This window comes from Phyllobates terribilis, unplaced genomic scaffold (genome assembly GCF_046119375.1).
Source record: "Phyllobates terribilis strain yellow unplaced genomic scaffold, ASM4611937v1 Scaffold_1__5_contigs__length_1240528914, whole genome shotgun sequence".
Classification (NCBI taxonomy): Eukaryota; Metazoa; Chordata; class Amphibia; order Anura; family Dendrobatidae; genus Phyllobates; species Phyllobates terribilis.
In genome coordinates, this window is record NW_027362761.1 from 1046524725 (window position 1) to 1046536740 (window position 12016).

Sequence of the window (12016 nt, forward strand, 5' to 3'; positions counted from 1 at the left end):
AGAAGGCACCCTTCAAATATCAGGGACCTGGAGCAGTTTGCCAAAGAAGAATGGTCTACAATTCCAGCAGAACATTGTAAGAAACTCAATGATGGTTACTGTAAGCGGTTGTTCGCAGTTATTTTGGCTAAAGGTTGTGCAACCAAGTATTAGGCTGAGGGTGCCAATACTTTTGTCTGGCCCATTTTTGGAGTTTTGTGTGAAATGATCAATGATTTGATTTTTGCTTCATTCTCTTTTGTGTTTTTTCCTTGCAAGCAAATTAAATGAAGATAATAATACCAAAGAATTTGTGATTGCAATCATTTTCAGGAAGAAACTGAGTATTATCTGACAGAATTGCAGGGGTGCCAATACTTTTGGCCACCACTGTATGTGGTGCTGAAGGTCTCTAGGATTTTCAGATTATCCTGGAGACCTTTCTCAGTTGGTGATAACTGCACGAGGTCATCAGCATACAGCAGAAATTTCACCTCTGTATCATGGAGGGTGAATTCTGGTGCTGAGGAGGACTCCAGAGCCACCACCAGCTTGGTGATGTAAATGTTGAAGAACGTTGGACTGAGGCTGCAGCCCTGTCTCACTCTTCGGCTGTTGTAAATAGGCCGTCCTCCTTCTATTTAACCTCACGCTGCAGCTGTTCTCAGTGTAGGAGCTTCGGATTACATCATAAGTTTTGCCTCCTATTCCGCTCCCCAGCAGTTTTAGAAATAGTCCTGAGTGCCACACTGAGTCGAATGCCTTCTTAAAGTCCACAAAGCAGGCATAGATCCTCCCATGCTTTGTATTGTAGACATGGTTCTTGATGAGGCTATGCAGGGTGTAGATGTCGTCGGTGGTGCGGTGGTTTGGCATGAAGCTTGCTTGGGTTTTGCTGAGGACGTTGTGTTGGGTGAGGAAGGTGAGAATCCTCTCATTCAGGACGCAGTTGAAGAGTTTCCCCAGGTTACTGCTGACATATATTCGTTGGTAGTTTGCTGGGTCGTACTTGTTCCCGTCTATCTATTTATCTAGCTATCTATCTAGCTATCCATCCATATCTATCTATCTGTGGTTCCTCATTCAAGGGCTTCAAAAAAGCTAGGTAATCTTTCTTATTCTGACTACATGATCTGTTTCATCACTCCTGATGAACCTCTCAAAGAGGAGAAACACATTGGGTTAGCTACAGGTTGTTGAGCCTTATGTCTAATTGCTATGTGGACATGCTATTGAGTTAGTTACTGGCTTTGTGCCTTATGTCTATTTTTCTATGTGGACATGTTATTTATTTTGACTCACCTGAATGACGTACATATCACATTGTGGTGTGCTATATATTCCTCTACCCCATTTCTATCAAGATGATATAGGTTATTACTGTTTATAGTGCGGTTTTAGTACAACGAGTGGGGATGCCACTTTCACAGGAACAGGGTGCCAACTTCCGCCGACAGGCAGGGGTCAGAGTGAGAGGAATAATAGGGACATTATTATCAAGGTCCAATGTGGTGACAATAAGTCAATGCACCGCATGCCCGCTCTATGTATACGTTGATATTATCTATATATATGTTAATATTATTTATGTGATTAGCTCTTATGACACAGTTATTGTCTGCATTATATGGGGACCCATTTGCTATTGTACTGCATATTTTGATCTGCCATATATTCTCCTTCACCCCATTATTATTTTTATAGAATTATCTGTGTATCTTTCTGCATCTAGAGTTTACAGCATCTGTACTTTGTTTTTTCCCTGTGTATTGATAGGGCCTAACAGGTCCAGAAGGGACAGACGCCAAGGAGCGGGGGCGCCACTGGCACAGGATTAGGGTGCCAACCTTCGCAGACAGGCAGGGGGAGAGAGGAAGATTTTTAATAGGGACATTACTAAGGTGTGGGTGTTTTGTCTTTAGTATGTCTTATTTTAAATTAATTTTTAAACGCTCCGGTGACCTCAGTTACGACACCACCGCTGCGTGAGAGTTTTCTTTTTAGTTAGAGTAAAGCTTTTTACCACGGGTCAAAGTGACAGCTGCGGGATCACGCTGGCATCTGACAGCATGGTCCTGCAGCGTACTGACTTGCGGTAACAATGTTACCACCAATCAGAGCCCTTGTTTCCCGCACTGTCACACTGTCACACAGATGACAGCGTGGGAAACCAGGGATGTTCGGGTCCCCCATTAATATTAATGGGGTCCGGGTTTGGGTACTGTTTTGGTACCCAAGCCCGAACTTTTAATAGCTGTTTGGCCGAACTCGCCGGACCTAAACTTCCAGGGGTTTGCCCATCTCTACTTATCACTTTTTCCTAGGAGAGGTGATAAATGTCTGCTTGTTGGGGACTCTAGATCATTTAAACCAAGGTTACAAGCCCCTTCTCTTGCTTCCTACTTCTAGGAATAAATGGAGCAGTATGGTTAGACATGTTTATACAACTGAAATATATAGTCAAGTGTTATATTTGGCTTTTTCCATGTATACCATAGTCAGTGAATGAAATGACAACGTGCATGCTTGACCAAACCTCTCCACTCATTACTCATAGCAGTGAGAAAGATTAGAAGATCATAACCCTTGTTTTGGTGATCAAAATGTCACAGCAATTAGATATTTATTATTAATCTTATGGCTCATTTTTAATCAGTAAACCTCTCTAAAGAAACGCTGAGTGTACATTTATCCAGTAATGAATGCTAATAGGCACATTTGTGGCTAATACCATTATATAGTATCAAGTTTTAGGAATGTGTGTAAAAAATACAAATGCTGAAAAGTAAGAATTCTTTCAGTAATAGAAGTGATAGTTTATTTTTAGCAATTAACAAAATGCAAAGTGAATGAACAAAAGAGAAATCTAAATCAAACCAATATTTGGTGTGACAGCCCTTTGCCTTCAAAACAGCATCAATTCTTATAGGTACATTTAAAAGATGTTTTTGAATGAATTCAGAAGGGAGATTGTTCCAAACAATTGGAGAACTAACCACAGATCTTTTGTGCATGTAAGCTTGCACAAATCCATATGTCTATTCATGTAATCTGAGACAGAATCGAAGATGTTGACATCAGGACACTATGGGAGCCATATCACTTCCAGGACTCATTGTTTTTCTTTTCACTGAGGATACTTTTTAGTGACATTGGCTGTATGTTTGGAGTCATTGGCTGCATATTATTCTGCTGCAGGACAATCAATCGCCTTCTGATGGTATTGCATATGATGGATACGTTTCTTCTTGTATTTCTCAGCATTTTGGACACCAAGAAATGGCAACATTGAGGATCGTAGACAAAGTGGTTGGCCAAAAAAGTTTAGAATCGAAGCTGAAAGACAAATCATGCTTACTTCCTTTTGAAATCGGAAGATGTAGCTGCTAATTCTGAGCTAATGGCACTGCTGGACAAGTGGGACCCAGATACACTCATCGAATGTTCAGAGATATATGTCCAGAAGTGGTCTTCATAGATTCATAGAAGAATTGTGGCCAAAAAGCCATACATTCAACATGAAAAAAAGACCAAATGACTCAACTTTGCACGAAAACCTAGGAATTGCGCTGCATAAAAATGGCAGAAGTAGCTCTGGATTGATGAGTCAAAATGTGAAATATTTGTCTGTAACAGAAGACAGTTTGTTCACAGAGGGCTGCCGAGTGGTACAGTAATGAGCGTCTTCAGGCAAATATGAAGCATAGTGAAAACTCAATGCAAGTTTGGAGCTGCATTTCAGCAAATGGAGAAGGGAATTTGGTCAAGAATAATGGTTTTCGGGAATTTGGTCAATAATAATGGTGTTGAGAAATGCAGGCAGAACTTATCCATCTTGCAGTAACATCATGGAGACATCTTATCAGCTCCAAATTTATTCAGCGACAGGACAATGACTCCACAGACACAACCAATTTAAGAAATATATAAGCCGGTGAAAGAGACTCACAGTATAGGCCAGGAATGCTCCTCTGGAAATCTAAATTTTCAAATAGCCCCATCAGAGAAGAAGAGGACGTAAACTCTAGTGCCTCCAAGAAGGTGTACCTAGAAGAATTGTTACTTTGATTCTGTTTTGAAGACAAATGGTGGTCACATGAAAATTTGAATTAATTTAAATTTTTCAATTGTTCATTCATTTTGCATTTTGTTAATTAATAAAAAAGAAAGTGTTAACATTTCTAATTATAAAGACATTTTCACTATTCAGCATTTTTTTCACACCTGCCTAAAAGTTTAGCACAGCACACTATTTGATGGAACACACTATTTGGTGGAAAAAATAGCACAGCATGCAGCACGGTTTTTCCATTCCAAATGACGGACACCAGAACAGAAGTAGATATTGTAGACCAATTAAAAGCAAAGGGGCACATCAAACTCCATTGCTTTTAATCGTTTTTAAGATAAATAAATAAGTCATAAAGTTGCTGACCATGCCCCTTCTGCTTTAGGCCCCTTTGACACATCTGTGTAATACCGGTACTGGAAAAACAGTACCGTTGACATCAGTGTTTTTGATCAGTGAGTCATCCGTGTATCATCAGTGTGTCACTTGCGTGACAAAAACGTCACCTCTGTGCCATCTTAAGAAAAATCAATTCCAAAGCTTCTCCCATACTTTGCAATGTTAAACATGTACAGCGCACAGATGGCACATGTATGACACACTTATGCCATCCGTATGCTGTATGTGTTTTACATGGACCTATAGACTTGTATCAGCTCTTGTCATCTGTGATGCTGGTGAAAAGCGGACATGTCTCCATGTGGTTTGCATGGACACACGGTCCGTGCAAACCCACGAACATGTGAGCAGCACTGTGAAGACACATGGTCTATCGTGTGCATAATACTACTCAGACAACACAAGGTGAAGGTAAAACATTGTGGCAATACTTTATTGCACCACAAAGCGGACAATAAACAGATAGAACAGTCCCAGTAAATACCCAAGATTTTACAACATTTCACAGTCTCACCCTTCCGCTGGCCCGTGTGGGATAGAACAGCTGCAACTTTGGGACTTCCAGGGCCAACTACCTCAACCATTGGCCCCCTGCTTCTGGCGGGCCCCCACAGAGAGAAGGTAGCGGTAAGGTTAGGAAACTAGCAGTCCATCGAGGTACAAGGCCAGGAGAACCGTGGGTCCCACCCTGGCCTCTCCGAGACTTTCCATGGGGCCAGATGACCAGCTGGTCCCAATCTGGCTTCTCCGAATGTCTCTATGGGTTCCAGGCGACCGGAGGGTTCCACCTGGCAACCCCAAACAACATATCCATGGGGCCAGGTGACTTCATTGTCCCAACCTGGTCTCCCCAAAATGTATCCATGGGCTGTCTGATGGTCAATGGAGCAGATCAGTATCTTTTCAGTAAGAGCCATATACCCTAAGGCCTTAATAATGTGAAATACAAATCTGTGTCTCTTTGGATTGAGCTGCAATGCTATCCATCTACTGTCCTGAAGGATGTCTCTCATTCTCCTTGTAAAGTCTTTCTGATTATCCTTGCAGCACTACATACATCCCTGTTTATATTTACATATGTGTAAGGTCATCATTCACAGGTCAAGGGTCAGAGATCAAAGTGGAAAGGTCTCATGACTCATTGTGTGAGCATTTAATCAACTTGCATAGTTTGTATCCATCCTGCTCTTTAAATTCACATCTAGCTGGCTTAGTATAATAGGTCATTAGCATATTAATAAACTTCATTGTTTCCAAATGAAGAGAAGTCAACATTCAGTTTTATACAAATACTGCTCTGTGCTTCTTGACCAGCCACAGAAATACACATACCTTTACAAGTCAACACAAGGATAATAGTATATTTATCTTGGATTAACAAATCAAATCATCTGACTAAGATTATAGGCCGTATCATCACAAGCACCATATATTAAAATGGGTACGTGCGGCATCCTTGAAAAATAACAATCATCTGAACAAGGCTAAGGGTCAAGGACACTGAAGACAAAAGAGCAGTTAAAAAAGGCATTCTTTACTGATACACATTGAATGCTGTTGAATGTCATAACTGATCAATAGTAGTAGTATTCAAAATGTCCCAGAGGTTTTCATTTGTAATCCTGACTGCAAAACATGAGAACTAGTCAATGATTTTAATGCCCTCATCATCCAGAAAATGCTTACATACTCTGGCCACTTGAGGCCAACCTTGTCCTGCACCAGGAGAAACTCTTTGCTTATTTCATCTGCATAAGCTCTGACAATAGTGCTGAGGATTTGTTCCCAGTACCTTGGAGCAGCCAGGTTATCATGTTAGTTTGTGTGACCTTCAATGAATATGCCTCCCCAGACAATCAGGAAGCACATAACAGTCCTGCTGCTGGATTAATGCTCTTTTATGGCCCTTTCCTCATGTAATGACTTGTATTCTGGTCTCTGCTCTGTGTTTATGAGACAGTGTTAGGAGATAGCAAACTTTCTTGTGATGGCACTTGTGGATGTGAAAGAAAGTGTGTCAAGCACAGCACTGTTTCTTGCAAAACTATTGATGTCTCTTATTTCATTGTTATTGAGACATACACAAAAAACATGGCTGACAAGGTCGTGTTTCGAGCTAACATCTCTTAGTCATTGCCACTAAGATTGACTGTGACCAAGAGCTGTTAGCTCAACACATGACCTTGTATGCAAAGTTTTTTGTGCATGTCTCTATACAATTAGAGTAAAATACACCAATAGTATTGCAAGAAATACTGCTGTGCTGCTGCTGATGATATAGCCCCCCACAGAGTCCTGATTTCAAAATAATCAACTCTGTGTGTGATTACATGAAGAGACAGATTGATTTACACAAGCCTATATCTACAGAAGATCTGTGGTTAGTTCTCCAAGATGTTTGGATCAGTGACATAACTAGAGTCTGATGGGCCCCAGTGCAAAATTTTGACCTGGGCCCCCACCTGCATGTTGGGCAGATGTATGGGACCTTGTAGTGTTCTAGAACCTATAAAAACATGCGTATATACCCCCTATCTAATAATGTCCCCCGTCCTGTCTCCTTCCTGTACTAATGTCCCCTGTCCTGGTTGCTCCCTGTAATAATTTCCCCCGTTTTGACCCTTACCTGTAATAAAGTCTTTCGTCCTGTCTCCTTCCTGTAATAATGTCCTATGTCCTGGCCCCTCCCTCTAATAATGACACCGTCCTGACTACTTCCTAGTATAATGTCATCCATCCTGGGCCACTTCAAGGTATACAGTGCTCCATCCTGGTTCCCTTCCTGGTATATTGTCCCCCATCCTGGGCCCTTTCCAGTAATAATGTCCCCCTCCTTGGAGAATAATGTCCCCCTTCTGGCCCGTTCCTGTAATAACGCCCCTTTCCATCCTGGGCCCCATCCTATAACATTGTCCCTCATACTGGACTTCTTCCAGTAATGATGTCCCTTGTTCTTGTCCAGCACATTTAAAAAAATAACAAAAAAAATGATTTTAATCTTCTCCTGATCCTACAATATCCACTTCTATAGCTGGCGCAAGAGGCGGCAGCTGACTTTAGCGTGTTGCTACAGATTGTGCATGACGTTATTGCCATGCGCCACCTATGATGAGCAAACCAACATCATCTGCCAGCCTCTGAGTGGCTGGCGGCATGCAGTGCTGTGCAGGGAACTGGCAGTTCTCTGTGCTGCAATACATTTCAGCTGAACGTGTTTCAGAGGACGCAAATTCAGGTGAAATAGGTGCTGGTGTCGGCAGGCCCACCTTCCACAAAGGGCTGGTTGCAGTCGCACACACTGCAAGCGCGATTGTTACATCACTAGTGTGAATCAACTTCTCTGACAAGTTCCTTCAAAACTGTGTGCAAGTGTACCTAGAAAAATGGATGCTTTCATGTTGTTTTGAAGGCAGAGGCCCGTCTCAGCAAATATTAATTTGATTCAGATTTCCCTTTTGTTCATTCACTTTATTTTTATCAATTAACAACATACAAACTATTAATACCCACGTTTCGGAATACATTCTTTCTTCACACCTGCCTGAAGAATCAAGTGCATCTGTGAATGCTACGTATTGCCAACCTGAGAGCGTGAATCCCTACAATACATATTGTAGGGGTTCTATTCATTCAGGTGCGTTGGTAGGCAAACAGGAAGCGTTTTCATTGAAGTGTCCATGTCGGTTTATTCCTTCATAAACCCGGCAAAAGCAAAAGGAAAACAAACAGCCTTTTGTGCAGGCAAAAACAAAGTAAAAGAGTCCTTTAAGCAACGTCTCTGGTTAGCCAGTCCAGTGGGCACACAGGCTGGGTAGTGTCCAGTACACTGGCTTGGTCTGGAGACAACAACACACAGGAGGCCTTGTCCCTCCAAACACACAGAACATGTGCCAAACAACGGCTTCCATTTTATATATTAACCACACCCAGTGGTGAGGTATGTGGGTAGCAAGACCCGCCCATCTCTCAAAGTACCCGTAACCTGGACCCAGCTGCACCAATCAGTCCTCTTAGTGCTTATGTGCACTAGAGCAACACTCCGGGTTACTTCACAGAGGACAGCCATCTCTGTGATACATACCTCCCATCTACTATGTGTCCGTTAGCAACCTTACAATATATATATATGAACCAACACTGACATACACACTTACTATATCTTTTCTGCTGGACTTCCTCCACAGTGCAGGATCGACTCAGCAGGACAGGCTGTTCCAGCCTATAGTGATGTAGAAATGGTGCAGCCATAAAGTTCTCCCTCACCCTAGATAAAAGTGACCTAAATGACCAATTTGTTTTGCTTCCTTCCGCTCACGTTTACTAGTTTTTGTGCCTATGTTGTGCTTACTCATATACATCTCTTCTTTATGTCTTGTCATACATAGGCCAGCGCTTTGCTCTAATGGAGGAGAAGGTGGTGTTATCAGCCATTTTGAGAAACTTCACTGTAAAGGCGTGTCAGAGCCGTGATGATCTTTGTCTGGTGGGAGAACTCATTCTTCGCCCACAGGATGGAATATTAATCCAACTGGAGAAAAGGAAACCAAACTCTGCTTTATAAACCTTGTGAAACAACCTCTGTGTTTGAAGACACAGAATTTATCTAAAAATGTTATTAATTGTAAATAGTTCAATGTGTGCCTGGTGATGTAAAGAATATTCCCACTGGAAACTAGCTGGATATTTCATTAGCATACCAGTGTGATATTAAAGGCTATGTTCACCTTCACTCAGAATTTTTTGTATTGTTCGTTTGCTAAATGCAAAGTTCAGTCTTGAATAAAAAATGTTTACCATTTTGCTGCTGGAAAAAAGGTCTTTATTTAGGTCTGTGCTTTTTCAAAACTTGTACAAATCTGATAGAGCACCTGCTCTTTGTTCTAACAGTTCTCTCTGCTCTCCCTCTCCATTATCTGGTGTGATAAATAGTGGAAAGGCGAAGGGATTTGAACATTGGTCTCCAGTGTGGCCGAGGAAGAAAGCATGTACACCATCACATGGAACTGAGAAAAAACTTTACAATTAAGGAGGGAAACACATGTATGGGAAATAAATTCAGGATAGAAGCTGTGCTGATATTTAGCTAAAGAAACACCCTACAGGCTCACAGACTTCACATCCAACCTATATTCCAAGGAGGGTCACTCCTACAAAAGAAAAAAATGTTATTTTGATTAGCCTGCAAACTGCATATTAGGGTGTTGGTAAGTGAATAAAGGAATCAAGATTTCAGACTTAAACTTAAAAGGTAGTCATTACCATAAGTAAAAATATTTTTTTTGTTATATCATATATGTCCATGGCTTTTAATGCTGTCTTTACTTGTATTTACAGCTCAGCATGTTTTACATTTGTAAAATATCCTACCATGTAACAGCACCATATTGGAAGAGTATTTTCATGCAGAAAACTATGCAAGAGACTACAGAACCAATTAAAAGCACTAAGATGTAATACATAACAAATAAAGTAGATCTGTCCCTTTGCATAGCCTATGATAAAGCCATTCTGAGAAATCTTTTCTTTAAGTTCTGTATTGTGCTCCTTCTCTGATTTTCTTTCTAGAAATGTATGAAAAAAAAAAAAGAAACTGATTGTTACCCTTCTTTTTGTCAAATGGGTGTGTCCCTACAGAGTCTAGTTATTATGCAGTTTGTGGAGCCAAAACCAGAATGGATTCTAAAAAGATAACACATTTAAGACAAAGTCTGCAAGGTATCCTTTTTTGTATCCGCTCTTTCTTTTGGATTGAAAAACTGCATCTGAAAACTTGATCACTCCCTTATTGCATCTAATCAATGTACAAAGTCTTTCTCTGGTCCACAAGATTGCATATAACTCAATAGATTTAGCTTTATACTCCAACTGAAACACCATAATGAAAAACAATTAGTTGCATGTGCGCAGGTCTTATATGTACATCTTTAGAAGAAATAACCGAGGAATGTGATAACATTCCTCTAGAATTATCTCATGGGCAATACAAGTCTTTATTAAAACTGATTAGAACTGGACAAAAATACTGAGGCTAATTCACTAAGACTAGTGTTGCACAAATACATTAAAAAGTACTTAATGAATTTGGGGTATCTGCTCAGTGGTGTGCTCCTTGCCTGAAATGCTGTGTGTCCAGCACATAGATCTGTCACGCTGGGTGTGGGTAGAATCTAGCGTATAATGACAGGAAAAGGGAAGAGTGTCCTAAAAGTAGGGAAAGGGGGAGTGGAGACCCCTAAACAGCTCAAACAACAAACCCTGTCTCCCCTATGGACCCTATATAGGTTCTGCACCTATCGCCGAGCAGAAAACCTGGTCCTAGCTAACCCAAAAGTTGAGCCATAGGAAGGGAGAGGGAGGGGTGACCACTAGTCAGCCCCACTGCAAACTAAAGTACACACAAGGGAATCGAACAAGGGAATACACTTAACTTCAAGATGACACCTGAGAGCGCATGGCAACAATCCATGAGGAACTCCAAGAAAATTCTGGCCGACTACTAGAATTCCAGCCCTGAATAGATAAGAATCACTCTATCACCAGCAACTCTCTGGAGAAACTGAGTTATTTAAGGATACAGCAAGGGCATTAGCAGCAGATGGTGAGGATCACCACTAGGTCCTAAAAGTAGAATCCCCAAGCAAGTTGAGGATCACCGCTGGGTCCTAAAGGAGGGATCATGAAGATGTTTGCAAGGCCAAACGCAGCTATCTTCTACAGCCGGACTGGGTCAAACCTGACACACCCGTGACAAGATCTTAAAAACTCATTTACATATAACAAAAATTTAATTTCCCTGGAATAAGACATCAGATCGCAAATATCAATGTTTGATTTTATTCAACTCAATTTCACCTACAGTACATGTCCATATACACTTCTTAGGAGGGTTGATCCTACTTACAGGTTCCCTTTAACCCCTTCACCACGTAGCCTGTTTTGTGTTCACCTTCCTGACCAGGCAAAATTTTCCAATTCTGACTAGTGACTCTTTATGAGGTAATAACTATGGAACACTTCAATATATCCTAGTGATTCTGATTTTTTGTGACACGTTGAACTTTATGGTAGTGATAAATTTAGGTCGATATTTTTTGCATTAATTTGTGAAAATACTGGAAATTTGTAGAAAATTTTGCAATTTTCAAACTTTTAATTTTTATGCCCTTAAACCAGAGTATCAAATCATACAAAATAGTTAGTAAATAACATTTCCCACATGTCTACTTTACATCACAGTAAAGAAGGCTGTGTAGCACTCTCCCAAAAGGGTGCTCAAATAGGAATCCACTCCAAAAGTTATGAAAAATTTAATTTGGCACTCCAGTAATATCATGCAGATAAAGTTTTTATTGTGCAGAACAATCCAGTTTGTTGCCAGTATATAACGTTTCGGCCTTTTATTGGCCTTCCTCAGAACTACAAAAAAAATATAATATTTACACGTAAGTATACCGTGTGAGAAAAAAAGAAAACATAGTTATATGGCAATATACAGTATGCAAACACTGAACAAATCAACAAATATCTAATATCTCAAAATCCAAATGTTAGTACATGGAACAAGAGAAG

At 40.7% G+C, this 12016-nt stretch overlaps 1 protein-coding gene across 2 annotated transcripts in view; it reads left to right on the plus strand.

Annotated features, from left to right (window-relative positions):
- Positions 1 to 9261, plus strand: part of LOC141158236 (cytochrome P450 4V2-like) — a 127559-nt gene extending 118298 nt beyond the window's left edge. Inside the window, exon 11 of one of the 2 annotated variants that reach the window (XM_073645358.1) lies at positions 3241 to 4171. In XM_073645358.1, the coding sequence (XP_073501459.1) occupies positions 3241 to 3347 (107 nt within the window). In that variant the 3' untranslated portion in view covers positions 3348 to 4171. Of the gene's footprint in view, positions 1 to 3240; positions 4172 to 8832 lie in introns of those variants that run through there. The other variant, XM_073645357.1, reaches the window with a different exon arrangement.
- The last annotated feature ends 2755 nt before the right edge of the window (positions 9262 to 12016 follow it).